The 26,161-nt window shown below is 40.4% G+C and overlaps 1 protein-coding gene and 1 long non-coding RNA gene across 23 annotated transcripts in view; both read left to right on the top strand.

The window, feature by feature from the left end:
- ASCC1 (activating signal cointegrator 1 complex subunit 1) overlaps positions 1–26,161 on the top strand; it is a 184,240-nt gene that overhangs the window by 78,978 nt on the left and 79,101 nt on the right. For 16 of the 22 annotated variants that reach the window (XR_014825635.1, XR_014825634.1, XM_084993024.1 and 13 more), the window contains 3 exon segments: positions 103–202; positions 4,811–4,908; positions 11,497–11,675. Coding sequence is in view for 20 of the 22 variants with exons in the window: in XM_084993024.1 (XP_084849150.1) it covers positions 103–202; positions 4,811–4,908; positions 11,497–11,675 (377 nt within the window). In the remaining 2 variants the exon portion in view is untranslated. 22 annotated transcript variants of the gene reach the window in all.
- Positions 16,338–19,278, top strand: LOC146396874 (uncharacterized). The gene is made up of 2 exons (XR_014828134.1): positions 16,338–18,192; positions 18,940–19,278. It is a non-coding gene; the product is annotated as an uncharacterized LOC146396874 (long non-coding RNA).

The raw sequence follows: 26,161 nt of genomic DNA, 5'->3' as shown, positions 1-26,161 counted from the left end.
TTGTGTATTGCTATTTTTTAAACCTTGAGAGTGGTTGACAGCTGGGGAGAAGACTGTTTACAGAGCAGCAGCTCTGAGTGAGACGTTCCGGTTTCTGTCCAGGCCTCATGGAGTGCGCGGAAGAGCCCTGTGAAGCCTACGAGGTGGTGCAGACCCCACAAGGTTTTCGGTGTACTGTGAAGGCCCCCAGTCTGCTCTACAAGTGAGTGAGGCCCCCTGGCAGCTTCATGGGAAGGCATATCCAGGAAAAGTAGCAGCCAGCTGACTCTTTTCTTTTCCATACTTATTGCCGTGCTTGACTACTAGTGACAAAATAGTATTTTATGTCCTAGAATTTCTGACTGATTACAGATTAGTTTCATCATTCCGTATGTGTCACCGTTATATGTTCATTTTGCCTCTTATTTTAAAATTATTTTTATTTTTATTTTTTTTATGGCCGCACCCGTGGCACATGGAAGTTCCCAGGCCAGGGACTGAATCCGAACTGCAGCTGCAGCCTTAACCCACTATGCAGAGCTGGGGAGTGTATCCGTACCTTTGCATTGATCTGAGATGCTGCAGTTGGATTCTTAACCCATTGCACCATGGTAGGAACTCTGATCTTGCCTCTTGAATATCTTTTTTATTTTTTTTCTTTTTGGTCATGCCAGCGGCATGTTGAAGTTCCTAAGCCAGGGATTGAACCCATCCATTCAATTCTTACATTGAATCTTGCTCTCTTACAATCAGTTCTTCACAGCAAGGGTGGAATGATCTTTTTAAAATGCATGTCTGATGCTTTTACTACCTGTGTTTGAAATCTGTCAACATCCTTCCACTGAAGATAGAATTCTCTTCCATTAGAACAGTGGCCAAAAATCTTGAACATGACTTAGCCAGCCCTGCATTTTTCAGTCTCACCTCACACCATGCTTTCCCTGGCTTTGCACTTAAGCTTAACTGGTTTTCTTTAGTTCCTTGAATGTGCTGTGTTCCTTCCTGCCTTTGAGCTTTGCCTTTGAGCTGTTCCCTTGGCCTTGTCATCTCTCCTCTTCCTTACTTAGTTATATTCTCTCCCTTAGGGAAGCATGCTTTGACACCAACATCCCCACCCACCACATTGATTACCCTACTCTATGTTTTCATAATACCCTCTACTTCTCTGTAGCATTTCTGTCTTGTGTTTATACGTATTTGTGTGCTGTTTAATGCCTTTTCCACCAGGTGGAAAGTTTCTTGAAGGCAGGAATGTGTCTGTCTGTTAACCCTAATGCTTGTGAAAGATTAATATGCTTTCTCCAGAATTATTATTATTTTTTTTCTTTTTAGGGCCGTACCCGTGGCATATGGAGGTTCCCAGGCTAGGGGTCCATCTGGAGCTGTAGCTGCTGACCTACGCCATAGCCACAGTAACGCCAGATCTGAGCCACATCTGCGACCTACACCACAGCTCATGGCAACACTGGATCCTTAACCCACTGAGCGAGGCCGGGGATTGAACCCATATTCTCATGATTATTAGTCAGATTTGTTTCCGCTGAGCCATGACAGGAACACCTGCAGAGTCATCTTTATATGCAGATTGCTTGGAAGTTTTGTGACCAATCTGTGCTTGCTTGCATAATAGACCACATTCTGTTGCTTATTCACCAGCTTACATCACTAAGTGGCTTCTTTTGGGCTTGCACCTTTGAAGATAGGCTGGTCTAGAAAATCCATAGATTGTTTTTCTGAGTGGTAACAGATGAATTAAGTCTGTCCATGCTCCTCTGTGAGAGGAGATCTACAAATATGGAATCGTGTTTAAACTCCAGGAGGCAAATAGCTTCATTTTCATCAACCTTGAGAATCTTCTGAAACACCTTAAGAATGAAATTCTTCTACAGTGTGGCTGAATGGGAAACCAAATATTCATTCTGACAGCTGACTTTCCTTTCAGATTCCACTGATATGAGTCTAAGAAACATGATTTTAGAAAGTCATGGCTCAGATCCCTTATAAAATCAATGTAGCATGTCTTCTTTAATATATATATTTGCTATTGCTAAGGCGTGTTTAAAAATTCCGTAGATGTAGGACTTTAACTTGAAGATCTTATGAATTCTATACTCAAAAGTACTCATTTTGTTCTAGACAACTTGCATGTTAGTTTACGTATTGGTTCTGCTAAATCCTAATTAATATACAATATTTTCTAGGAAGACCTTCCTTCTTTCCAGTTTTATTGAGAAATAATTGATAAGAAGGATTTCTTTCTTATGAATCATATCTATAAACTTTTTTGGCCCAAAGAAGAAATTACTTGTCCAAAGTAATTTGTAATCAAAGCTTAATCTTAAAAAAAAGAAAAAAAGTTAAAAGGCCTAATAGTGATACACACGTCTGTGGACTAGATCTAATACTGTGGTTCTCAACTACAGGTGCACTTCAGAATCACCCAGGGAGCTCTTAAAATTCCTGATACTTGGAGTTCCCATTGTGGCTCAGCGATAACAAACTTGACTAGTATCCATGAGGACACAGGTTCGATCCCTGGCCTCGCTCAGTGGGTTAAGTATCCGGCATTGCTATGAGCTGTGGTGTAGGTCCCAGACTTGGCTTGGATCCCGTGTTGCTGTGGCTGTGATGTAGGCTGGCAGCTGCAGCTCCGGTTTGACCAATCCTAGCCTGGAAACTTCCATATGCTGCAGGCGTGGCCCTAAAAAAAAGAAAATAAAATTCCTGATACCAAGGTGCACCCCAGAGCAGTTGAGTCTGAATCTCTGGGAGCTGGACCCAGACATCATTAGTTTTTGAAACCTCTCAGGTGATTCCAATGTGTAGCCAAGGTTGAGATCTGGCAAGAATTTCCCCTTATATATTCAATAAAGGAGTCACCCTTTCACTGCCAATCTGTATTATTGTAGTGTATGTTGCAGAATTCCCACGTAGATTGCTTTTGGGCCGGCTGTACTCTTCACGAGAAGGATGCCATCATGGGCTTAATGAGGATGGCATGGGCTATACTGAGCTCTGTGTCAGTCAATGGGAAGCCGTTTTATACATGATAACATATGATCCTTACAACAAACTTTTGATCCCTAGGTATTATTATTATTTTTTTTTACTCTTGTTTTTTTGTTTTGTTTTGTTTTGTTTTTTGTCTTTTTGCCATTTCTTGGGCCGATCCCACGGCATATGGAGGTTCCCAGGCTAGGGGTCTAATCGGAGCTGTAGCTGCCAGCCTACACCAGAGCCACAGCAACGCAGGATCCGAGCCGCGTCTGCAACCTACATCACAGCTCACGGCAACGCCAGATCCTTAACCCGCTGAGCAAGGGCAGGGATCGAACCCGCAACCTCATGGTTCCTAGTCGGATTCGTTAACCACTGCGCCACGACGGGAACTCCCCTAGGTATTATTATTCACTTCACTTCTGTAAGTGAGGAAATAGGCTTAGAGTGGTTAAATGACTTGCCCAAGGTTTACTTGGTTCTGAAGCCTCTTTAATCTCAACCACTTCCTTTTCTAAGGTTCCTAGACAACTTTTTTTTTTTTTTGTCTTTTTAGGGCCGTACCAGTGGCATATGGAAATTCCCAGGCTGGGGGTCTAATCAGAGCTGCAGCTGCCAGGCTACACCACAGCCACAGCAACGCCAGATCCAAGTTGTATCTGCAACCTATGCCACAGCTCACAGCAACACCATATCCTTAACCCACTGAGCGAGGCTAGGGATCAAACCCGAAACCTCATGGTTCCTAGTTGGATTCATTTCTGCTGTGCCACAATGGGAACTCCACTATAGTAGACCTTAATGGAGATAATTTGGGCTTGGTTATTCCATGTAAAAACAACTGCAGAGTTTTAGACATAGTCACCCATGCTATTGGGTACTGTAGTTGAAGTCATAGAAGCTGAAATAGCGTTGATGAGGAAGTTTTTTTCTCTTAACTTTATGGTCCTGTGATGGTCTCTTAGTGCTTTATGGACTCTGAAACTTTTCTCCTGGGATCCAGTAGCCTCATTTTCTTTAACACATCTAATTTCTGTGGGTTCCAGAAGATAACCTTGGGTTGTCAGGATTATATATCCTAGGAGACCTAGGCAAGTAATGTAAATGAGCCAATAGATGAGTGAAGTGTAGTAAATGAAAGACAGTAAGGAGTGATGGGGATGGCGAGGAGCTCATGTTCCATTTTTAGGCATGAGCTCATCTGAGTTGTCAGATCTTCCAATTTTTCTAAAGAACCTGGAAATCTAAACTTTTAGGTGAAATTTCCCAATTTTTGGTGAAATCACCCCAAACTATGCCTGTATGTTGAATTCAGCCTGAGGGTTACCTCTGTTCTCTCTGCGTTTGAATCTATCCTGATGGATGGACCCCACTCTTGGCAAAGCTCTTTACCCTTATTTAATTATTCAAGGATAACTTCCTTAGGATGAACTTATTATAATGCAGTCGATTTGCTCTCTAAAAGGACAAGGTTTTCCCTCTCCAAACTGTAGACTCACTGGTTGCTGGAAGTGTGCTGTGAGATTATGCCAGCTTTCTTTTCATCGAACTGCAGACCCAGATTTTGAATCTAATTTTGAGAAACAAACAGGTGTCGGGCACAGTTACTCTTTCTATATATTGAATTGGCTGTAGGGCATCGTTTTTTCAATGAACATAATGTAGCATGTTCTGTAAAGCTTTATGACTTATTTCCTCTACAAATACTGAATTTTTATGAAGCACTTTTCTGTAAGGGAGTATCTCTGGCTGCATATAATTTAAACATGATGGAGCTCTTTATTCTGATACATTTTGACTTAAGATCCTTGCGTTAATTTTCTTTGTATTATAGGCATATAGTTGGCAAAAGAGGGGACACTCGGAAGAAATTAGAAGTGGAGACCAAAACTTCTATTACCATTCCTAAGCCTGGACAAGAAGGAGAAATTGGTAAGATTCAAAACATATGTATATGTTATATTTCCACTCACTTTTGTGCGTGTATGGAATGACATGGCTTTGAGCGAGGGACACCATAGGGACAGAATTTTTAAAACCCTACTCTAAAACAATACTTTTTCTATATCAAATAAGTGCTGCAGCCTCTGACAATCCATTGTTCATAAACACTCATAAATTTATAATGAAAATTATAAAATTAAAAATTATAAGTGCTCTTCTCATTTTATGCCGTGTAAGAATAATCACTGTAACAGATAAATAGTAGTTGACTTTAGAGCAGTGCTGTCCAAAAGAACTTTCTGTGATGATGAGAATGCTCAATCTGCACTGTCCAGTACAGGAGCCACTAGCCACATGTGACTGCAAGAACTCAAAATGTGGCTAGTGTGACTGAGGAACTGAATTTTAAATTCTATTTAATTCTAATTCATTTAACTTGTTTTTTTTATGGCCCCACGCATGGTTGGGTAGAACATGGAAGTTCCATGGCATATGGAAATTCCCAGGCCAGGGATTGAATCCAGGCTACAGCTACAACCTAAGCCACAGCTGCAGCAACTCCAGATCCTTTAACCTGCTGCATCAGGCCGGAAATTGAACCTGTGCATCCACAGTGACCCGAGCTGCTGCAGTCAGATTCTTAACCCACTGCACCACAGTGGGAACTCCTCATGTAACTTTTAATTTAACTGGTTGCATATAGGCTTCTTTATTGGATAGTGAACTGCTAGAGTTTTCCCTAGCCCCTTGGTAATTTCAGCAAACTCAGCTTAAGAACCTTAATAATTTTTTTGTGTATGTGTATTTTGAGGGCCACAACCATGGCATATGGAGGTTCCCAGGCTGGGGGTCAAATCAGAGCTGTTGGCGCCAGCCTACGCCAGAGCAACAGCAATGCCAGCTCCAGCCACATCTGCAGCCTACACCATAGCTCATAGCAATGCCGGATCCTTAACCCACTGAGCGAGACCAGGGATCAAACCCAAAACCTCATGGTTCCCGTAGGATAGTAGGATTCATTAACCACTGCACCACGACGGGAACTCTGAGAACCTTAAGGACTCTTATTAAAATGTTCAGTTCATTAGAACAGTTTTAGGAGTTCCCGTGGCTCAGTGGATTAAGAACCTGACTAGTGTCTGTGCAGGTTTGATCCTTGGCCTCCCTCAGTGGGTGAAGGGTCTGGACAAGCTATGGTGTAGGTCACAGATATGGCTCTGATCCCACATTGCTGTGGCTATAGTGTAGGCCAGCAGCTGCAGTTCCAATTTGACCCTTAGCCTGGGAACTTCCATATGCCGCAAGTCCAGTCCTAAAAAGAAAAAAAAAAAAAAAAAGAATTACAGTTTTAAAAGCTTGGGTCTTTTCTTAAACATTAAAGTTCAAGTTACAAACATTAAAGTAATTTTAGGAGTTCCCTGTGGTGCAGCGAGTTAAGGATGGGGTGTTTTGTCACTGTAGTGGCACTGCAGTGGCTTGGGTCACTACTGTGGCAAAAGTTTGATCTTTGGTCTGGGAATTTCTATATGCTGCAGGCCAACCCCCGACCCCCAACCAAAATAAAAAAACAAAAGCTTATAGAAATTATAAAGGGAAGTCCCTTGTGTTATGAACCTCAGCCATAATTGCTGTTAACAGTTGAATATGTTTCCCATTTTTTTCTATCCATATAGTAACAAGTGGCTATAATTTTTTTTTTTTTTTTTTTTTTTTTGTCTTTTTGCCATTTCTTGGGCCGCTCCCGTGGCATATGGAGGTTTCCAGGCCAGGGGTCGAATTGGAGCTGTAGCCACCAGCCTACACCAACGCAGGATCTGAGCCGCGTCTGCGACCTACACCACAGCTCACAGCAACACCGGATCCTTAACCCATTGAGCAAGGCCAGGGATCGAACCCGCAACCTCATGGTTCCTAGTCGGATTCGTTAACCAGTGCGCCATGACGGGAACTCCACAAGTGGATATAATTTTTATTTTGGTAAAAATCATAGCGTGGAATGAGTGTGGAGACCTTAGCCATTTTAAGATCCTGGAGTGATTCTAAAACTTGCACAGAAAAGATTAGACAGGTTGTTAAGATTCCATTTTGACTTAGAAAGCACAAAAATTTCAGTGTGAAAAATGAGTGTGTCTAATTATTAAACGTAACAATTTAGTGGAACTTATTTAATTGAAAAACAAGAGGATTAACTGGTTTATTGGTCTTGAAGGGAAATTAACTATATAGAAAATCAAATGTATTGGTTAGAGTAAATTGGGTTGTGATAGGAAATCAAGACTGTAGTTGCCTCGATGTGGTGTACACTGTAGTTAGTTGTTTTCTTTTGCCTCTCTTAGCTTAGAGAAAATAGAAGAGAATACGATCTAGTAGGTTTTAACTTGTTCTCTAAATAAGGATCTGATCTAGTCTGTTTTGAAAGTCCCATGCAATAAGATGTTTTTAAAGTGATATTGTCATTGTAGTTAGGCAGTTCGTTTTAAGTTTAACATCAATGCCCTTAATTATTTTCTTCCCCTAGAGCCCTTGTTGTAGTCCTTAGACGTATGCCACATAAGTTCTGGTCCTCTTAGATATTTGTAGTTTTGGAATATTTCTAACCTTATCATATTTGCTCTTTAGTCATTGTTAGATCAACTGTGAATCTTTTTCTGGAAATCAGTCTAAGCACCTATAAAGTGCCCTTTTCAGATTTCTATGTTTAACAAAATGAAAACATTTTATTAGTCTTATTCTTTACCAAACCACCTTCTTAATGAAAAGGAATAGATGTAGCATTTTATAGTAAATTGTTACAGAAATGAAACATAAACATGGTTTAAAGATTCCCTCCCCTCCATCCCTTTTTCTTTCTTACTGTGTTTTCTGTCTCTTGCAGAGATAATTATGCAGTGTCTACTTTCCTTTAATTAATTTTGTCCCAGTTTTTTCTTTTTTTTTTAATAGCAGTCTTTATTTTTTAGAGCAGTGTAAGTTTCACCGAAAAATTGAGAAGGTATAGAGATTTCTTATATGCCCTCTGTCCCCACCACACATACAACCTCCCGTTCTATCACCAGTTTATCTTTGAATCCTTCTTTATCAGTATTTTTTTTTTTTTTTTAATTTCTTTTGAGGGCCGCACCCAGAGCTTATGGAAGTTCCCAGGCTAGGGGTCTAATCAGAGCTATAGCTGCCAGCCTACACCACAGCAACACCAGATCTGAGCTGTGTCTGTGACCTACCTACACCACAGCTCAGCAACACCAAATCTTTAACCTACTGAGCGAGGCCAGGGATTGAACCTGCAACCTCATGGTTCCTAGTCAGATTCATTTCTGCTGTGCCATGATGGGAACTCCTTTATCAGTATTTTTGTAGCTCATTATTTGAATGGCTGCTGGGATACTTCCCTCACTGGTCATTTGAATCTTTGGGAGTCTCAAAGTATTCTATCTGAAAATATAAATAATGTCAATAGAAAATACTATATCTCTACTTCTTATATTTTTTGGTTATTATGTCAGTTTTTTACTTAGGCAAACAGTTTTTGGGCTTTCTGCTGATTAATTCATTCATAATTTACTTCTTTCCCTAGAAATTTCTATCTTGTTTCTTTACAACAAAATGGGTATGATGATTTCATTCTTTTTTTTTTTTTTTTTTTTTTTTTGTCTTTTTGCTATTTCTTGGGCCTCTCCCGTGGCATATGGAGGTTCCCAGGCTAGGGGTTGAATCGGAGCTGTAGCCACCGGCCTACACCAGAGCCACAGCAACGCGGGATCCGAGCCTCGTCTGCAACCTACACCACAGCTCACGGCAACGCCGGATCGTTAACCCACTGAGCAAGGGCAGGGACCGAACCCGCAACCTCATGGTTCCTAGTCGGATTCGTTAACCACTGCGCCACGACGGGAACTCCCCATGATTTCATTCTTATTAAGAAATAGGTTGTTCTTGTAGATTGTTCCCATTCAAGTGCTTTAATGGAAAGTGTTAGGACAAATAAATGGAATTATTTCTTTAGCTTCTGCAGTTGCTTGGTAGGAACAAGCTTTGTGGGCTTGAAGGTACATAGCACATTTTGCTTCTATTACAGTTAATACTTTAATACTTTGTATCATATTCAGAAGTCTGTCTTTCACTCTTTAATAAATGGTCTGTTGAAGTGCTGTTTTTGTTCACTGTTCATATCTTCTGTACCTTTCCTTAGTTTCTGTTTTGAACCAAGCACTGCCAGTTCTGGAACCTAGATTTTTTTGCTGAAACAGAGATTATATAATCCCTAAGTGATTTTATTTTTTTGCAGAAAATGGTATAAGGCTTTGTGGCTTTCCTCCATTTTCATCGATATACATATGCAGACAGACCAGATCAAAGAAATCTTGGTGTCAAAGAAGTTTGATATTCATACATATGATGTAGATGTACATTTTAACTTTATATTTTCATACATATAGGATATGATTATATATATTGTACAGACTCTCTTTTGTCACAGTATTTTTTTAAATTGAGGTAAAATTCACATGACAGAAAACTCCCCTTTTTTCGATGGAACATGATCGAAGAGAATGTAAGAAAAAGAGTGTATATGTATATGCGTGACTGGGTCACTGCTGTGCAGTAGAAATTGACAGAACACTGTAAACCAACTATAATGGAAAAGATTAAAATCATTAAATTTTTTTTTTGGTCTTTTTTCCTTTTTCTAGGGCCATTCCCATGGCATATGGAGGTTTCCAGGCTAGGGGTTGAATCGGAGCTGTAGTCACTGGCCTACGCCAGGGCCACAGCAATGCGGGATCCGAGCCACGTCTGCGACCCACACCACAGCTCACGGCAACGCTGGATCCTTAACCCACTGAGCAAGGGCAGGGATCGAACCCGCAACCTCATGGTTCCTAGTTGGATTCCTTAACCACTGCGCCACAATGGGAACTCCTAAAAATTTTTTATTGTTAATTGAATTTCTCTGTGGCCTCTTTTTTTTTAGTGTTAGGGTATACACAACATAAAATTTACCATTTAGACCACTTTAGAGTGTTGAATTCAGTGGCATTTTGTACATTTACAGTGTTGTCTGACCGTCACCACCATTTAGTTCCAGAACATTTTATCACCCAGAAAAGAAACCCCATACCCATGAAGCATTCACTGCCTATTCCTCAATAGTGGTGGGTCTTGGCTACTGTTAATCTGCTTTCTGTCTCTCTGAATTTGCCTGTTTAGATAGTTCCTATCACAGAAACATACATATGTGTCCTTTTGTGTTTGGCATCTTTGATTTAACATAATGCCTTCAAGATTCGTCCATGTTTTTGCATGTATCAGTACTTCATTTTTTTTTTTTTTGGTTGAATACTATTTCAGTGTGTGGAAATACTGCATTTTATTTATTCATTTATGGTTAATGGACATTCGTGTTTTTCCACCTTTTGGGGTGCTTATAAATAGAGCTCCTCTGGACATTTGCCAGTTTTTTGTTTTTGTTTTTGTTTTTGCTCTTGCTTACAGCATGCGGAAGTTCCCGGGCCAGGGATCAAACCTGTACCATAGCGAAAGCTGGGCCAAATTGCTGACATTGTCAGATCTATAACCCGTGGTGCCATGAGGGAACTCTTGTACAAGTTTTTTTTAAACACCTGTTTTTACTTCCTTTGAGTTTCTATCTAGGAGTGGAATTCCTGGGTCATGTGGTTGTTCCCTGTTTAACTTTCCGAGGAACTGCCAAACTTTTCCATAGCAGCTGCACCACTTTATTTATTTATTTATTTATGCTTTTTTTTTTTTTTTTTTTTTTTTTTTGTCTTTTTGCCTTTTCTTGAGCCGCTCCTGCGGCATATGGAGGTTCCCAGGCTAGGGGTCGAATTGGAGCTGTAGCCGCCGGCCTACACCAGAGCCACAGCAATGCGGGATCTGAGCCACGTCTGAGACCTACACCACAGTTCATGGCAACACCAGATCCTTAACCACTGAGCAAGGCCAGGGACCGAACCCGCAACCTCATGGTTCCTAGTCGGATCCGTTAACCACTGCACCACAACGGGAACTCCCATTTATGCTTTCAAAGGCCATACCTGTGGCATATGGACGTTCCTAGCCTAGGGGTCGAATTGGAGCTGCAGTTGCCAGCCTATGCCACAGCCACAGCAATGTCAGATCTGAGCTGTGTCTGCGCCCTACACTGCAGCTTATGTCAACACCGATCCTTAACCCACTGATCGAGGTCAGGGATCAAACCCACATCCTCATGGATAGTTGTTGGATTCTTAACCTGCTGAGCCTCAAAAGGAACTCCATGCTGCACCATTTTACATTCATACCAGCAAGGTATGAGGGATTACTTTGTAGCTTTTAAACTTATTTTTCTACTTCTTTAGTTGTTCTTAAAGTTATTCTGTTTTTTAACCTCATTCTGCTTAGACTGAATTCATTAGCAGCTTTCTTATTCTCGGTACTGTCCCCTGTTTAGAATTATGTACACATTCAGGACAGTTTTATTCCTTAGAGATGACCGTATCAAGAGGTCACCTCTTTTACAGCCATTTGTTGGTCCTTGAGCATGTTAATCTTTTTTTTTTTTTTCTTTTCTTACAGTAATCACTGGTCAGCATCGAAGTGGTGTAATTTCTGCCCGAACTCGGATTGATGTTCTTTTGCTCACTTTTCGAAGAAAGCAGCCCTTCACTCACTTCCTTGCCTTTTTCCTCAATGAAGTTGAAGTTCAGGAGCGATTTCTAAAGTTCCAGGAGGAAGTACTGGAGAAGTGCTCCATGGTAAGCAGCAAACAGAACAAAACAAAAAGTTAAAAAAATATATAAAGAAGAGTATGAAAATGGCTCATAATTGAAACAGTAGAAAGATATAAATCTCTTCTCCCACCAAAAAAAGTTAACCATTTCTGATGGTTTCTTTTAATTCTGAGCTAAAAAATATATACAGATATGTCAGCAGTAAGTTTCTATGTATTATAGAAATAACCTTTAAAAATTTCAAGGCACAAAAGGATCATCCTGATATACACATTATTCTGCACCTTGTGGGTGTCTGTTTTTATGAATTTTAACACATAGATGGATTTGGGTAGCCACATACCGCAATCAGGATACAGAACAGCTCTGTGCCCCCCCCCCCCCCAACTGCCTCGTGCCATCTCTTACAGTCACCTTTTCCTCACTTCACTGGCAATCACTGATCTCTTCTCAGTTACTATAGTGTTGTCTTCCTGACAATATCATGCTGGAATCATACAGTTTGTAACTTTTTAAGACTTTTTCTTTACCTCAGCATAATGCCTTTGAGATTCATCCAGGTTGCCATGTGTATCAGTACTTTATCTCCTTTCATTAGTTTGTTTCCAGTTTCTTGCAATGCCGAATGGAACTGCTGTGAACATAGTGTACAGGTTTTTATGTGAACATAGTTTTTTAATTTCTTTAAAGTAAATACCGAGCAGTGGGATTGCTGGGAGGTGTATGTTTCACTTCATAAGAAACTGCCAAGCTGTTTTTCAGAGTGCCTGTACTACTTTGCATTCCCATCAGCAGCCTAGGAGAATTCCATTCATTCTACATCCTTGTTAGCGTTTGGTGGTGTTGGCTTTTTCACTTTAGCCATTCTAATAAGTTGTGTAGTGATAGCTTATTGTGGCTTTAATTTACTTTCTGTAATGGCTAATGAGGTTGAACATTAAAAAAAATTTTATTGGAGTATAATAATTGACTTACAATGTTGTATTCCTTTTTTTTTTTTTTTTAAGAGTTATGGTTTTGGTGGACGAAACTGAGGACTTAAGCCCAGGAGGGAGTATCTCAAGTAACCCTGAAAAAACTGCTCTGGGAAGTGAGGGGGAGCTAGGATACATAGGAGTTTTGCAACAAAGGGCAGGTGGTAGAAACATGACATTACTGTTAATAATGGAAAACTAGATATCTCAGGGAGCTTAGCGCTTTTCTTTGTATGGGAGGATGCAAAGGTCTGGGGCCACTGGAATCATTCCTCTGAAATGCACCTCAGCTATCTTGAGCCAGTATCCTATTTTTTTATATCCCAAGTGTCTTCAGGACTCACTGTTGGGAGTGGCCGCAGTCTAATGGCTGCTAGATGGCAGGTATGCTTGTTTCCTTCCAGAGTTCCCTCAGAGCTCACTGGCTCACCCTTGGAGGTGGCTTAATCACTGATGACTGTGATATGATGGCAGTATTTTATTTCTCAGTTCCTCCTCTTGGTCGTTAGGAGACATTTCATGACCAGTTTTTGTCCCACAGCATTGGGAGGCTTATCCCAGATCAAGCGAAAATTCTTGTTGATATCCCATTCCAGGTGCTAATTTCTAGAATAGACCTTGTTGATAATAAAGATTCTCTGGATCCTCTGTCTCACTACTCTGTCATGATCTGGGAGATATTTTCCCTTGTTGCTTCTTCCCATGCCTAGAGTCACACTGTTACAGTTATTCTGTAAGAGTCATAAATGTGATCTATTTCTTCAAGATGTTTAGCCATCATCACTTTTGTTGCAGGCCTGGCTACATATTGCGTACTGTAAGAGACAACAGTCTTATAAAACAGACAGGACATAAGTAACACAGCTAGTAGCATTTTTTAAATTTATTTTTTTAATAATGATTTTTATTTTTTCCCATTATAGCTGGTTTACAGTGTTCTGTCAACTTTCTGCTGTACAGCATGGTGACCTGGTCACACATATATGTATAGATTCATCACAAGTGATTAGACATAGTTCCTAGTGCTAAACAGCAGGATCTCATTGCCTATCCATTCCAAACACGATAGTCTGCATCTATTAACCCCAGACTCCCAGACCATCCCACTCCCTCCCCCTCCTCTTCCCCTCCCCCTTAGCAGCTACAAGTCTGTTCTCCAAGTCCATGAGTTTTTTTTTCTGTGGAAAGGTTCGTTTGGGTAGTATATTAGATTCCAGGTATAAGTGATATCATATGGTATTTGTCTTTCTCTCTCTGACTTATTTCCCTCAGTATGAGAGTCTCTAATTCCATCCATGTTGCTGCAAATGGCAACAACTTTTGTTCTTTTTTATGCCTGAGTAGTATTTCATTGTGATTTATACACACACATCTTCCGAATCCAGTTATCTATAGATGGACATTTGGGTTGTTTCCATGTCCTGGCTATTGTGAATAGTGCTGCAGTGAACATGCAGGTGCATGTGTCTTTTTCAAGAAATGCTTTGTCCAGATATATGCCCAGGAGTAGGATTGCTGGGTCATATGATAGTTCTATGTATAGTTTTGTAAAGTACTTCCATACTGTTTTCCACAGTGGTTATACCAGCTTCTATTCCCATCAGCAGTGCAGGAGGGTTCCCTTTTCTCCACACCCTCTCCAGCATTTGTTATTTGTGGACTTATTAATGATGGCCATTCTGACTGGTGTGAGGTGGTACCTCATAGTAGTTTTGCTTTGCATTTCTCTAATGATCAGTGAAGTTGAGCGTTTTTTTATGTGCTTGTTGGCCATCTGAATATCTTCTTTGGAGAAATGTCTGTTCAGGTCTTTTGCCCATTTTTCCATTGGGTTCTTGGCTTTTTTTTGCTGTTGAGTGGTGTAAGTTGTTTGTATGTTTTAGCAGTTAAGCCCTTGTCAGTTGCATCATTTGAAACTATTTTCTCCCACTCTGTAAGTTGTCTTTTTGTTTTCTTTTTGGTTTCCTTTGCTGTGCAAAAGCTTGTCAGTTTGATTAGGTCCCATTGGTTTATTTTTGCTTTTATTTCTGTTGCTTTGGGAGACAGACCTGAGAAAACATTTGTCAGGTTGATGTCAGAGGATGTTTTGCCTGTGTTCTCTTCCAGGAGTTTTATGGTGTCTTGTCTTATGTTTAAGTCTTTCAGCCATTTTGAGTTTATTTTTGTGCATGGTGTGAGGGTGTGTTTCAGTTTCATTGATCTGCATGCAGCTGTCCATGTTTTCCAGCAATACTTGCTGAAAAGACTGTCTTTTCCCCATTTTATGTTCTTGCCTCCTTTGTCAAAGATTAATTGCCCACAGGGGTCTGGGTTTATTTCTGGGTTCTCTATTCTGTTCCATTTGTCTGTGTGCCTGTTTTGGTACCAGTACCACACTGTCTTGATGACTGTGGCTTTGTAATATTGCCTGAAGTCTGGGAGAATTACGCTCCTGCTTGGTTTTTGCTCCTCAGATTCGCTTTAGCAATTCTGGGTCTTTTGTGGTTCCATATAAAATTTTGGATTTTTTGTTCTAGTTCTGTGAAAAATGTCAGGGGTAATTTGATAGGGATTGCATTGAATCTGTAGATTGCTTTGGGTAGTATGGCCATTTTTACAGTCTTAATTTTCCAGCCCAGGAGCTTTGGATGTCTTTCCATTTCTTTGTATCTTCTTTGATTTCCTTGATTAATGTTTTATAGTTATAGCTAGTAGCATTGTGAACATCTTTTTTCTTTTTGTTTTTCCAGCCATGCCTTCAGCACATGGAAGTTCCTGGGCCAGGGGTCGAATTGGAGCTGCAGCTGTAGCCTATGCCACAGGCACAGCAACACCAGATCTGAGCCACCTCTGCAACCTATGCCCAGCTTGTGGCAACACAGAATCCTTAACTCACAGAGTGAGGCCAGGATCGAACCTGTATCCTCACAGAGAGAACATTGGGTCCTCAACCTACTGAGTCACAACGGGAAACTCCTGAATATCTTTTTATTTATTTATTTATTTATTTATTTATTTTTTGTCTTTTTGTCTTTTGTTGTTGTTGTTGTTGTTGCTATTTCTTGGGCCGCTCCCGCGGCATATGGAAGTTCCCAGGCTAGGGGTTGAATCGGAGCTGTAGCCACCGGCCTACGCCAGAGCCACAGCAACGCGGGATCCGAGCCGCGTCTGCAACCTACACCACAGCTCACGGCAATGCCGGATCGTTAACCCACTGAGCAAGGGCAGGGATCGAACCCGCAACCTCATGGTTCCTAGTCGGATTCGTTAACCACTGCGCCACGACGGGAACTCCAACTGAATATCTTTTTAAAATGCTCTTTTGCCATCCTCATGTCAGTTTTGTTGAGGTATCCACATCTTTTGCACAATTTAAAGTTGTGTTTCCTACTGTTTAGTTTTGAGTGTTCTTTTGTATATATTCTGGATATAAGTCCTTTCAAGGATATGTGATTTCCAAATATTTTTCCTAAGACTGTAGCTTATCTCTTCATTCCCTTCTCAGTGAATTTTACAGAGCAAATTAAAACAAACAAAACAAATTTTTTTTCTTTTTTGTCTTTTTGCCATTTCTTGGGCCACTCCCACGGCATATGGAGGTTCCCAGGCTAGGGGTTGAACTGGAGGTGTAGCTGCTGGCCTATGCCAGAACCACAGCAATGCAGGATCAAAGCCGCATCTGTGACCTACACCACAGCTCACAGCAATGCCGGATCCTTAACCCACTGAGCAAGGCCAGGGATCGAACCCACAACTTCATGGTTCCTAGTCGGATTCGTTAACCACTGAGCCACGACGGGAACTCCCAGCTTTTTTTTTTTTCTTTTTCTTTTTCTTTTTTTGCTTTTTAGGTCTGCACCTGAAGGCAGCATATGGAAGTTCCTAGGCTAAGGGTTGAATCAGAGCTGTAGTTGCCAGCCTACTCCATAGCCACAGCAATGCCAGATTCTTAACCCACTGAGTGAGGCCAGGGATTGAATCCACATGCTCATGGATACCAGTCAGGTTTGTTACTGCTGAGCTACAGTGGGAACTCCAGATTTAAAAATTTTGATGAAGTCCACTTTATTAATTTTTCTGTTATGGATTTGATGTCTTTTGATGTCACATCTAAGAATTTTTGCCTAACCTCAAGTTACAAAGGTTTTCTTTTAGAATTTTTACAGTTTTCCTCTTTTATATTTAGATCTGTAATCCAGTTAGTTTTTGTATAAGTTGTAAAGTTTAGGTCGAGGTTGATTTTCTTGCATATGGATGACCATGCTGTGTTTTCTCAAACTTGTAGTAAAGAGAGGAATAAAAGCATGTGGAATAAAATAGAACTGTGCTTAATTTTTTTTTGTTTTGTTTTGTTCCTGAGACAGATGGACCTACATCTGATTCTGGGTTCCTCAATCTGTGTAGACTTGAGCAAGTGAACCTCTCCAAATCTTTACTGCCTGCATTGAAGAGTTGCAGGAAGGATTAAATGAGATAGCATAAAGTACTCAGTATGGTGCCTGATGCGTAATAAGCATTTAAGAAACAGTAGCTGCTACACCTGCTATTCTTATGGCTGGTTAGGTTAAAATTATTAGTATTACTTGGAGTATCCAGAGTAGATGAGTGCTGTCTTTGATAGCTATAAGCAAGGTCAGTGAAAATGTTTTTGGTGTAAATTTTTACAAGATCCTTTCTTTCTTCTCTTTTTCCTTTTTCTTTTTTCTTTTCCCTTTTCTTTTTTCTTGTCCAGCCTGTCCATATTGCTCAAGCTGGGTCTTAGGGGTTAGATTATAGTGAGATATAGGTATACAGATATAGAAGTATTAGAATCCAAGTGCTTTTATGAGACAGAAGATGAGAATTAATCAGCTTGATTTTTTAAGAAGGAGGCTATGATGGTGAGAAGATTCAGACTGGGCAATTGTGAGTAGACAGAATTGTATTATTAATTTTTTTAATGGTTTTTATTTTTTCCATTATAGTGTAATTCATTTTTAAGTGACCTGCTTGGCATTTATGTGCTTGAGCAAAGGTACATATATGTCAAATACTGATTAGTAAACCATCAGAATATTACTAATTATTGTATTAGTAAACCATTAGAATATCTTTTTTTGTCTTAACATTTCATAGCAAGATGATTTCATTCTCAGTGGGAGTGCAGGGTGGTATAGGAGATCAGGAACACTGAAGTTTCAATATGGTCTGATAAATTTTGTGGAGGTGGTGCTGGTAAGTTTAGGAATTGCTTTATCTTATAAATTCCACTTATTGAAGCTCAGTGATTATTTTTTGGACTATTACAAGTACCTGATATACGACAAACAGATTATAATGAATTAGCCTTTTTCTTTTTGTGTGTGTGTGTGTATGTTTGAATGCTTTCTCACGTCTTTTGGCTCCTGTTGCAGGCTGTCAGGGCACAAATACTGGAATGATTACTTTAACTCCACTGGAATGAAATTGGTCACTATGAATGTCATGCTGGCCTTAATCAGTCCGAAGTGCCTCCTTCCTGCTTTCATACTGGCATTGTCTTCCTGCTTTTAAAATCAGGTCCTGATACCAGCAGGGAAGTGAGCACAGCATAAAAGAGTAAAAAACAAGTAAGGGACCTTTATCTACCTATTATATGGAAGAAATTTTTAGTGAATTTCATTCTGATGTTAGAACGACAGGCAGATGGCTGTAAAACCATGTAGCCATTTTCTAGTCATACTCTGCTTTTATTATTCCAACTTAGGAGAGTCTCCCTTTGAAGACTGTAATCCTTGTTCATTGAGATAGCAGTTGTTTCCTGAAAGATTGTGTGGCTCTCAGTATTATTTTGATTCCTTTGAAACTCAACTGGCATCTCTGATGAAGAGTTTCTTCATCTCTAAAGTACAAGTGGTCTCCATATTCTTTTTTTTTTTTTTGTCTTTTTGCCATTTCTTGGGCCGCTCCTGTGGCATATAGAGGTTCCCGGGCTAGGGGTTGAATCAGAGCTGTAGCTGCCAGCCTACGCCAGAGCCACAGCAACGCAGGATCCGAGCCGCGTCTGTGACCTACACCACAGCTCACGGCAACGCCGGAACCTTGACCCACTGAGCAAGGGCAGGGATCGAACCTGCAACCTCATGGTTCCTAGTCGGATTCGTTAACCACTGCGCCATGACGGGAACTCCTCCATATTCTTTTATAAAGAAAAAGATGACATCTCTTGGTATAAATTTGGCTCAGATATTTTTCAAAAGTTACATGTTTATGTATTATATACATTTATTATAATAAAATGAAGTTACAGCAGCATGTTTCAGATCAGCACATATATAAATCTAATTCCTGCTTCTTTTTTTCTTTCTGCTTTTTAGGGATGCACCTGCAGCATATGGAGGTTCCTAGGCTAGGTATTGAGTCAGAGCTGCAGCTGCTGGCCTGTGCCACAGCCATGGTAACACCAGATCCAAGCCTTGTTTGCAACCTACACCACAGCTCACAGCAGCACCAGATCCTTAACCCACTGAGTGAGGCCAGGGGTCGAACCTGCATCCTCATGGATACTATTCAGGTGTGTAACCTGCTGAGCCGCAAGGGGAAATCCCTAATTCCTGCTTCTAATTGCTGTGAAGGATCCTATTCTATGAATGTACCCTAACTTATTTAATCAATCCCTGATTGATGGGCCATTAAAGGAGATTTTTTCTAATAAATAATGCTGTAATGAATTTTGTTTTTATTTTGACCGCATTTGTGGCATGCAGAAGTTCCCCGGGCAAGGACTGAACCTGAGCCACAGCAGTGACAATGACAAATTCTTAACTACTAGGCCACCAGGTAACTCCCATAATGAACATTTTTATTTATTTATTTTTGTTTTGTTTTATTTTTTTGGTCTTTTTGCCATTTCTTGGGCTGCTCCTGTGGCATATGGAGGTTCCCAGGCTAGGGGTCGAATTGGAGCTGTAGCCGTTGGCCTACACCAGAGCCATGTCTGTGGCCTACACCACAGCTTACAGCAACGCCGGATCCTTACCGAGAAGGCCAGGGATCAAACCCGCAACCTCATGGTTCCTAGTCAGATTCGTTAACCACTGAGCCACGGCAGGAACTCCTGAACATTTTTATAAATGCGTCTTTACAGTCTTGGCTGATAGTTTCTTTGGGATACATTTTGGGGTAAATTTTTAAAACTGGAATACATGGGTTAAGGGAATGTAAACTTTAAACATTTTCTTCTTTTTTTCTTTTAAAAATCAACTTTACTGAGTTGTAACTTATAAACAGTATATTGCATCCATTTTAAGAGTATGCTTTGATGGGTTTTGACAGGCATAAACCATTACAAACAAGATACAGAACATTTCCATCACTCCAGAAAATTCCCTTGTACCTTTTGCAGCTACTTCCACTCCCAGCCATCTCATTTCCTGGCTGTGATTGCAGACAACCACTTATCTGCAGTCTGTAACTATTGGATTTCCCTTTAATAGAATTTCATATAAATGGAATTATACAGTTATAGTCTTTTGTGTGTTTTTTTGGTTGTTCAACATAAAATTTTTGAACATCCTGTTGGTGTATTACAGTAGTTCATTTCTTTTTAGTGTTGAGTATATTCTTTTGCATGAAACATACAAAATTTGTTAATCCATTCAACTGTTTGGGTGGTTTCTAGACTTTGGCTATTATAAATGAAGCTATTATCATTTATGCAGAAATCTTTGTGTTAAGTCTATGTTTTTATTCCTCTTGGGCAAGTATTTAGGAGTATAATTTTTGGAGCAAGTGCAGGTACATGTTTAGTTTTTTAGGTTACTGTCGGGGAGTGCCCTGGAGGCCTAGTGGTTAGAGATTCAGTGTTGTCACTGCTGTGGCTCAGATTCAATCACTGGCCCAGGAATTTCTGCGTGCCAAGGGCGTGGCCAAGAAAAGGAACAGTCAGAACTATTCCCAAAGTAGTTGTGCCTCTTCCTATCACAAATGATGTATGAGAGTGTAGGTTATTCCACATTCTTGTCAACTTTTGGTGGTGTTTGTCTTATTTAAAATTTTCTTTTTTTTTTTTTTTTGCTTTTTGAGCGAGGCATATGGAGATACCCAGGCTGGGGATCAAATCGGAGCTACAGCCGCTGACTTACGCCACAGCCATAGCAACGTGGGCTCTGAGCTGTGTCTGTGACCTACACCACAGCTCATGGCAACACCAGATCTCACTGAGCGAGGTCAGGGATCGAACCTGCAACCTCATGGTTCCGAGTTGGATTCTTTTCTGCTGCACCACGACGGGAGCTCCTTTTTTTCTTAATTTTTTAATTGAGGTATAGTTGATTTACAATGTTGTGTTAGTTCCTGGTGTACCTCAGAGTTTTTCAGTTATGCATGTACATCTATATATTCTTTCCCGTTATAGTTTATTACAGGATACTGAATATAGTTACCCATGTTATACCGTAGGACTTTTTTGTTTCTATTTTATGTATGTATGTATTTGCAAATCCCAAACTCCTAATTCATTTTCCCCCTTCTCCTTTCACCTTTGGTAACCATAAGTCTGTTTTCTATGTCTGCAAGTCTGTTTCTGTTTTATAGATATGTTCATATGTATCATATTTTCGATTCCACGTATAAGTGATACCATGTGGTATTTGTTTTTCTCCTTCTGATTTACTTCACTTAGTATGATAATCTCTAGGTCCATCCATGTTGTTGAAAATGGCAATATTTCATTCTTTTTTATGGCTAAGTATATATACATACCATATCTTTATCCATTCATCTGTCGATGGACATTTAGGTTGCTTCATTGTCTTGGCTGTTGTAAATAATGCTGCTGTGAACATAGGGGTAATGTTTTCTAATTAGAGTTTTCTCCAGATATTGCTCAGGAGTGGTATGAGTGATACCACTCATATGAGTCATATGGTAATTCTCTCTATATTTTTTTTAATTAAAAAAATTCTTTTTACGGCATATGGAAGTTCCTGGGCCAGAGATCGAATCCAAGCTGTGGCTGTGATTTACACCACAGCTGCAGCAATGTTGGATCCTTAATCCACTGTGCTGGGCCAAGGATGAACCCATGCCACTGCAGAGACAACACTGTGTCCTTAATCTGCTATGCCACAGTGGGAATTCCTGTTAGTAGACTTTTTAATGATGGCCATTCTTTTTTTTTTTTTTTTTTAATATATATTACTCAATGAATTTATTACATTTATAGTTGTACAGTGATCATCACAACCACATTTTATAGCATTTCTGTCCCAAACCCCCAGAATGATGGCCATTCTGAGCTGTGTGAGGTGATGTCTCATTTTCACTTTCATTTGTATTTATCTAATAATTAGTCATATTGAGCATCTTTCCATATACCTATTGGCCATCTGTATGTATTCTTTGGAGAAATCTCTCTTTCTCTCTTTTTTTTTTTTGCCTTTTCTAGGGCCGCTCCTATGGCATCTGGAGATTCCCAGGCTAGGGCTCTAATTGGAGCCATAGCCACCGGCCTACACCAGAGCCACAGCAACGTGGGATCTGAGCTGAGTCTGTGACCTACACCACAGCTCACAGCAACGCGGGATCTTTAACCCACTGAGCAAGGCCAGGGATCGAACCTGCAACCTCATGGTTCCTAGTGGGATTAGTTAACCACTGAGCCACGATGGGAACTCCTGGAGAAATATCTCTTTAGGTCTGCCCATTTATTTATTTATTTTATTGAGTTGTATGACCTGTTTGTATATTTTGAAAATTAAGCCCTTGTTGGTCACTTTGTTGCCAAATATTTTCTCCTATTCTGTAGGTTGTCTTTATTTTTTTGTTTATGGTTTCTTTTGCTGTGCAAAAGCTTATTAGTTTGATTAGGTCCCATTTGTTTACTTTTGCTTTTTATTTCTATTGCCTTGGAAGACTCACCTAAGAAAACATTGCTACAGTTTATGTCAGAGAATGTTTTGCCTGTGTTCTCTTCTAGGAGTTTTATGGTATTATGTTGTGTATTTAAGTTTTTAGGCTATTTTGAGTTAATTTTTGTGTATGGTGGTGAGGGAGTATTCTCCCTTCATTGATTTAGGTGCAGCTGTCCAGCTTTCCCAGCACCTCTTATTAAAGAGACTAACTTTTCTCCGTTATGTATTCTTGCCTCCTTTGTCAAAGATTAATTGGCCGTAAGTATGTAAGTTTATGTCTGGGCTCTCCATCTGTTCCATTGCTCCATATGTCTGTTTTTGTGCTAAATAGCATGCTGTTTTGATTACTGTAGCTTTGTAGTATTGTCTGAAATCTAGGAGGGTTATGCCTTCAGCTTTGTACATTTTCCCCAGGGTTGCTTTGGCAATTCTGGGTCTTTTGTAGTTCTGTGTAAATTTTAGGATTATTCTAGTACTGTGAAAAATGCTGTGGGTAATTTAATAGGGATTGCATTAAATTTGGAGATTGCTTTGAGTATCACGGCCATTTTAACAGTACTAATTTGGAGTTCCCATCATGGTTCAGTGGTAACGAACCTGACCAGTAACCATGAGGACATGGATTCAATCCCTGGCCTCGCTCTGTAGGTTAAGGATCTGGCGTTGCTGTGAGCTGTGGTGTAGGTCGAAGAAGCAGCTTGGACCTGTGGCTGTGGCTGTGGCTGGCACCTGTGGCTCCAATTCAATCCCTAGCCAGGAAACTCCCATATGCCAGAGGTGCAGCCCTAAAAAGCATGTATATGTGTTGTTTCATTCCAAGAGCATGGGATATCTTTCCATTTCTTTGAATCATCTACTTTTCCTTTATCCATGTTTTAGTTCTCATTGTATAAATATTTTACCTCCTTGGTCACGTTTATTCCTAAGTGGTTTTTTTTGGTCTTTTGTCTTTTTAGGGCTGTATCTGCGTGTGGCATGTGGAGGTTCCCAGGCTAGGGGTTTAATTGGAGCTGTTGCTGCTGGCCTATGCCACAGCCACAGCAATGCCAGATGTGAGTCGCATCTGCAGCCTACACCATAGCTCACGGCAATGCCAGATCCTTAACCCACTGAGCAAGGCCAGGGATCGAACCTGAAACCTCATGGTTCCTGGTCGGATTCGTTTCCATTTCGCCACGACGGGAACTCCAAAGTATTTTATGTTTTTGATATGATTTTAAGAAGGATTATTGTTGTACTTTTCCTTTTGGGGGTATTTCATGGTAGTATAAAGAAATGTAACTGATTTCTGTATGTTAATTTCATATCCTATTACCTTGCTGAATTTGTTTATTAGTTGTAGTAGTTTTTGTGTGGAGTCTTCAGAGTTTTCTATGTATAGTGTCATATCATCTGCATATAATGACAGTTTTATCTCTTCTCTAATAATTTGGATTTTTTTTTTTTGGTCATGCCCACAGCATGTGGAAATTCTAAGCCATGGGTCAAATCTGAGCCACAGCAGTGACTTGAGCCACTGTAGTGACAATGCCAGATCCTTAACCCCCTGAGCCACATGGGAACTCCCAATTTGGACACCTTTTATTCCTTTTTCCATTTCTTAGCTGTGGCCAAGACTTCTAATACTATGCTGAATGGAAGTGGTGAGAGTGGGTATCCTTGTCTTAGTTGTTAGAGGGAAGGCCTTCAGCTTTTCATTGTTGAGTATTATGTTGGCTGTGGGTTTATCATAAATAGCTTTTATTAGGTTGAGATATGTTCCCTCTATACCCACTTTGGTAAGAGTTTTTATCATGACTGGGTGTTGAATATTGTCAAATGCTTTTTCTGCATCTGTTGAGATGATCATGTGGTTTTTGTCCTTTCTTTTGTTGATATGGTATGTTGCATTGATTGCTTTGTGTATGTTGAACCATCCTTGTAACCCTGGAATAAATCCAACTATATCATGGTATATGATCTTTTTTATGTATTGTTGGGTTAAGTTAGGTAATATTTTGTTCTGAATTTTTGCATCTTGTTTTGATTGTGGCCACTCTGGTAGGCATATAGTGGTGGCTTATGGTTTTAGTATACATTTCCCTGGTTGCTAATGCCGCTAAACATTTTCATGTGCTTATTGTCCATTTGTGTATCTGCCTTTTTGAAGTGTCTGTTCAAATCTTTTACCCATTTTGTTGTTATTTTTGCTGGTGACACTTTAGTGGTTTTGTCTCCCTTTTTTTATTGTGTAAAGGGTACATAACATAAAATCTACTGTTTTAACTTTTTTTTTTTTTTGTCTCTTGTCTTTTTTGTTGTTGTTGTTGCTATTTCTTGGGCCGCTCCCGCGGCATATGGAGGTTCCCAGGCTAGGGATTGAATCGGAGCTGTAGCCACCAGCCTACGCCAGAGCCACAGCAACGCGGGATCCGAGCCGCGTCTGCAACCTACACCACAGCTCACGGCAACGCCGGATCGTTAACCCACTGAGCAAGGGCAGGGATCGAACCCGCAACCTCATGGTTCCTAGTCGGATTCGTTAACCACTGCGCCACGACGGGAACTCCACTTTTTTTTTTTTTTTAACAGCTACACCTGCAGCATATGGAAGTTCCTGGGCTAGGGGTCAAATCAGAACTGCAGCTGAGGCCTATGCTGCAGCTTGCAGCAATGCTGGATCCTTAACTCACTGAGTGAGGCCAGGGATTGAACCCGCATCCTCACAGAGACAACGTCAGGTCCTTAACCTACCGAGTTACATTGGGACTCCCATTTTAACCTTTTTTTTTTTTTTTTGCTTTTTAGAGCCTGCACCCGCCGCATATGGAGGTTTCCAGCTAGGGGTCCAGTTGGAGCTACAGCTGCCGGCCTATGCCTACACCAGATCCAGGCTGCATCTGCGGCCTACACCACAGCTCATGGCAACTTTGGATCCTTAACCCACTAAGTGAGGCCAGGGATTGAACTCACAACCCTGTGGTTCCTAGTCAGATTCGTTTCCACTGTGCCACGACTGGAACTCCTGAAATTGCTTTTTGATTTCATCTTCTAGTTGTATGCTATTTGTATTAAAATTGCCCTGTTTTTTGTGTTTTTGGATGTTGTAAATGATATCTTTTTTTAAATTTTTGGCTGCACCCATGGCATGTGGAAGTGCCTAGGCCAGGGACTAAATTCACACCACAGCAGTGACCCAAGCCACTGCAGTAACAGCACTGGATCCTTAATCCACTGTACTGTAGGAGAACTCCTGGTATCTTTTAATTTCAGTTTTCAGTTGTGCATTATTACTATATAGAAGTACAGTTGATTTTTTTATGTTGATATTTTATTCTGTGACCTTGCTAAATTTACTTATTAGTACATAATTATATACTAGTTTGCTAGAGTTGCTATAACAAAGTACTACAGACTGGATGGCATAAGCAATAGAAATTTATTTTCTCACAATCCTAGAGGCTAGAGGTTCCAGATCAAGCTCTTAGTAAGTTTGACTTCTTCTAAGGCCTCTCTCTTGGCTTATACTGTCTTCCTCTGATGTCTTCACATAGCCTTCCCTATGTGTATATCCGTGTCTTAGCCTCCTCTCCTCATATGGGCACCAGTTGTATTGGAGTAGGGCCCACCCGTATGACCTTATTTTACCTTAATTACTTCTTTAAAGGCCTTATGTGCAAATATAGTCATTCTGAGTTACTAGGGG

The sequence above is a fragment of the Sus scrofa genome, chromosome 14, assembly GCF_054392235.1.
Source record: "Sus scrofa isolate SSC_HxYL_T2T_F1_AM1 chromosome 14, Sscrofa_HxYL_maternal_Yorkshire_Landrace_v2.0, whole genome shotgun sequence".
NCBI lineage: Eukaryota > Metazoa > Chordata > Mammalia > Artiodactyla > Suidae > Sus > Sus scrofa.
The sequence above is the reverse complement of the archived record's forward strand: the minus strand, read 5'-3'. Positions and strand labels throughout refer to the sequence as shown.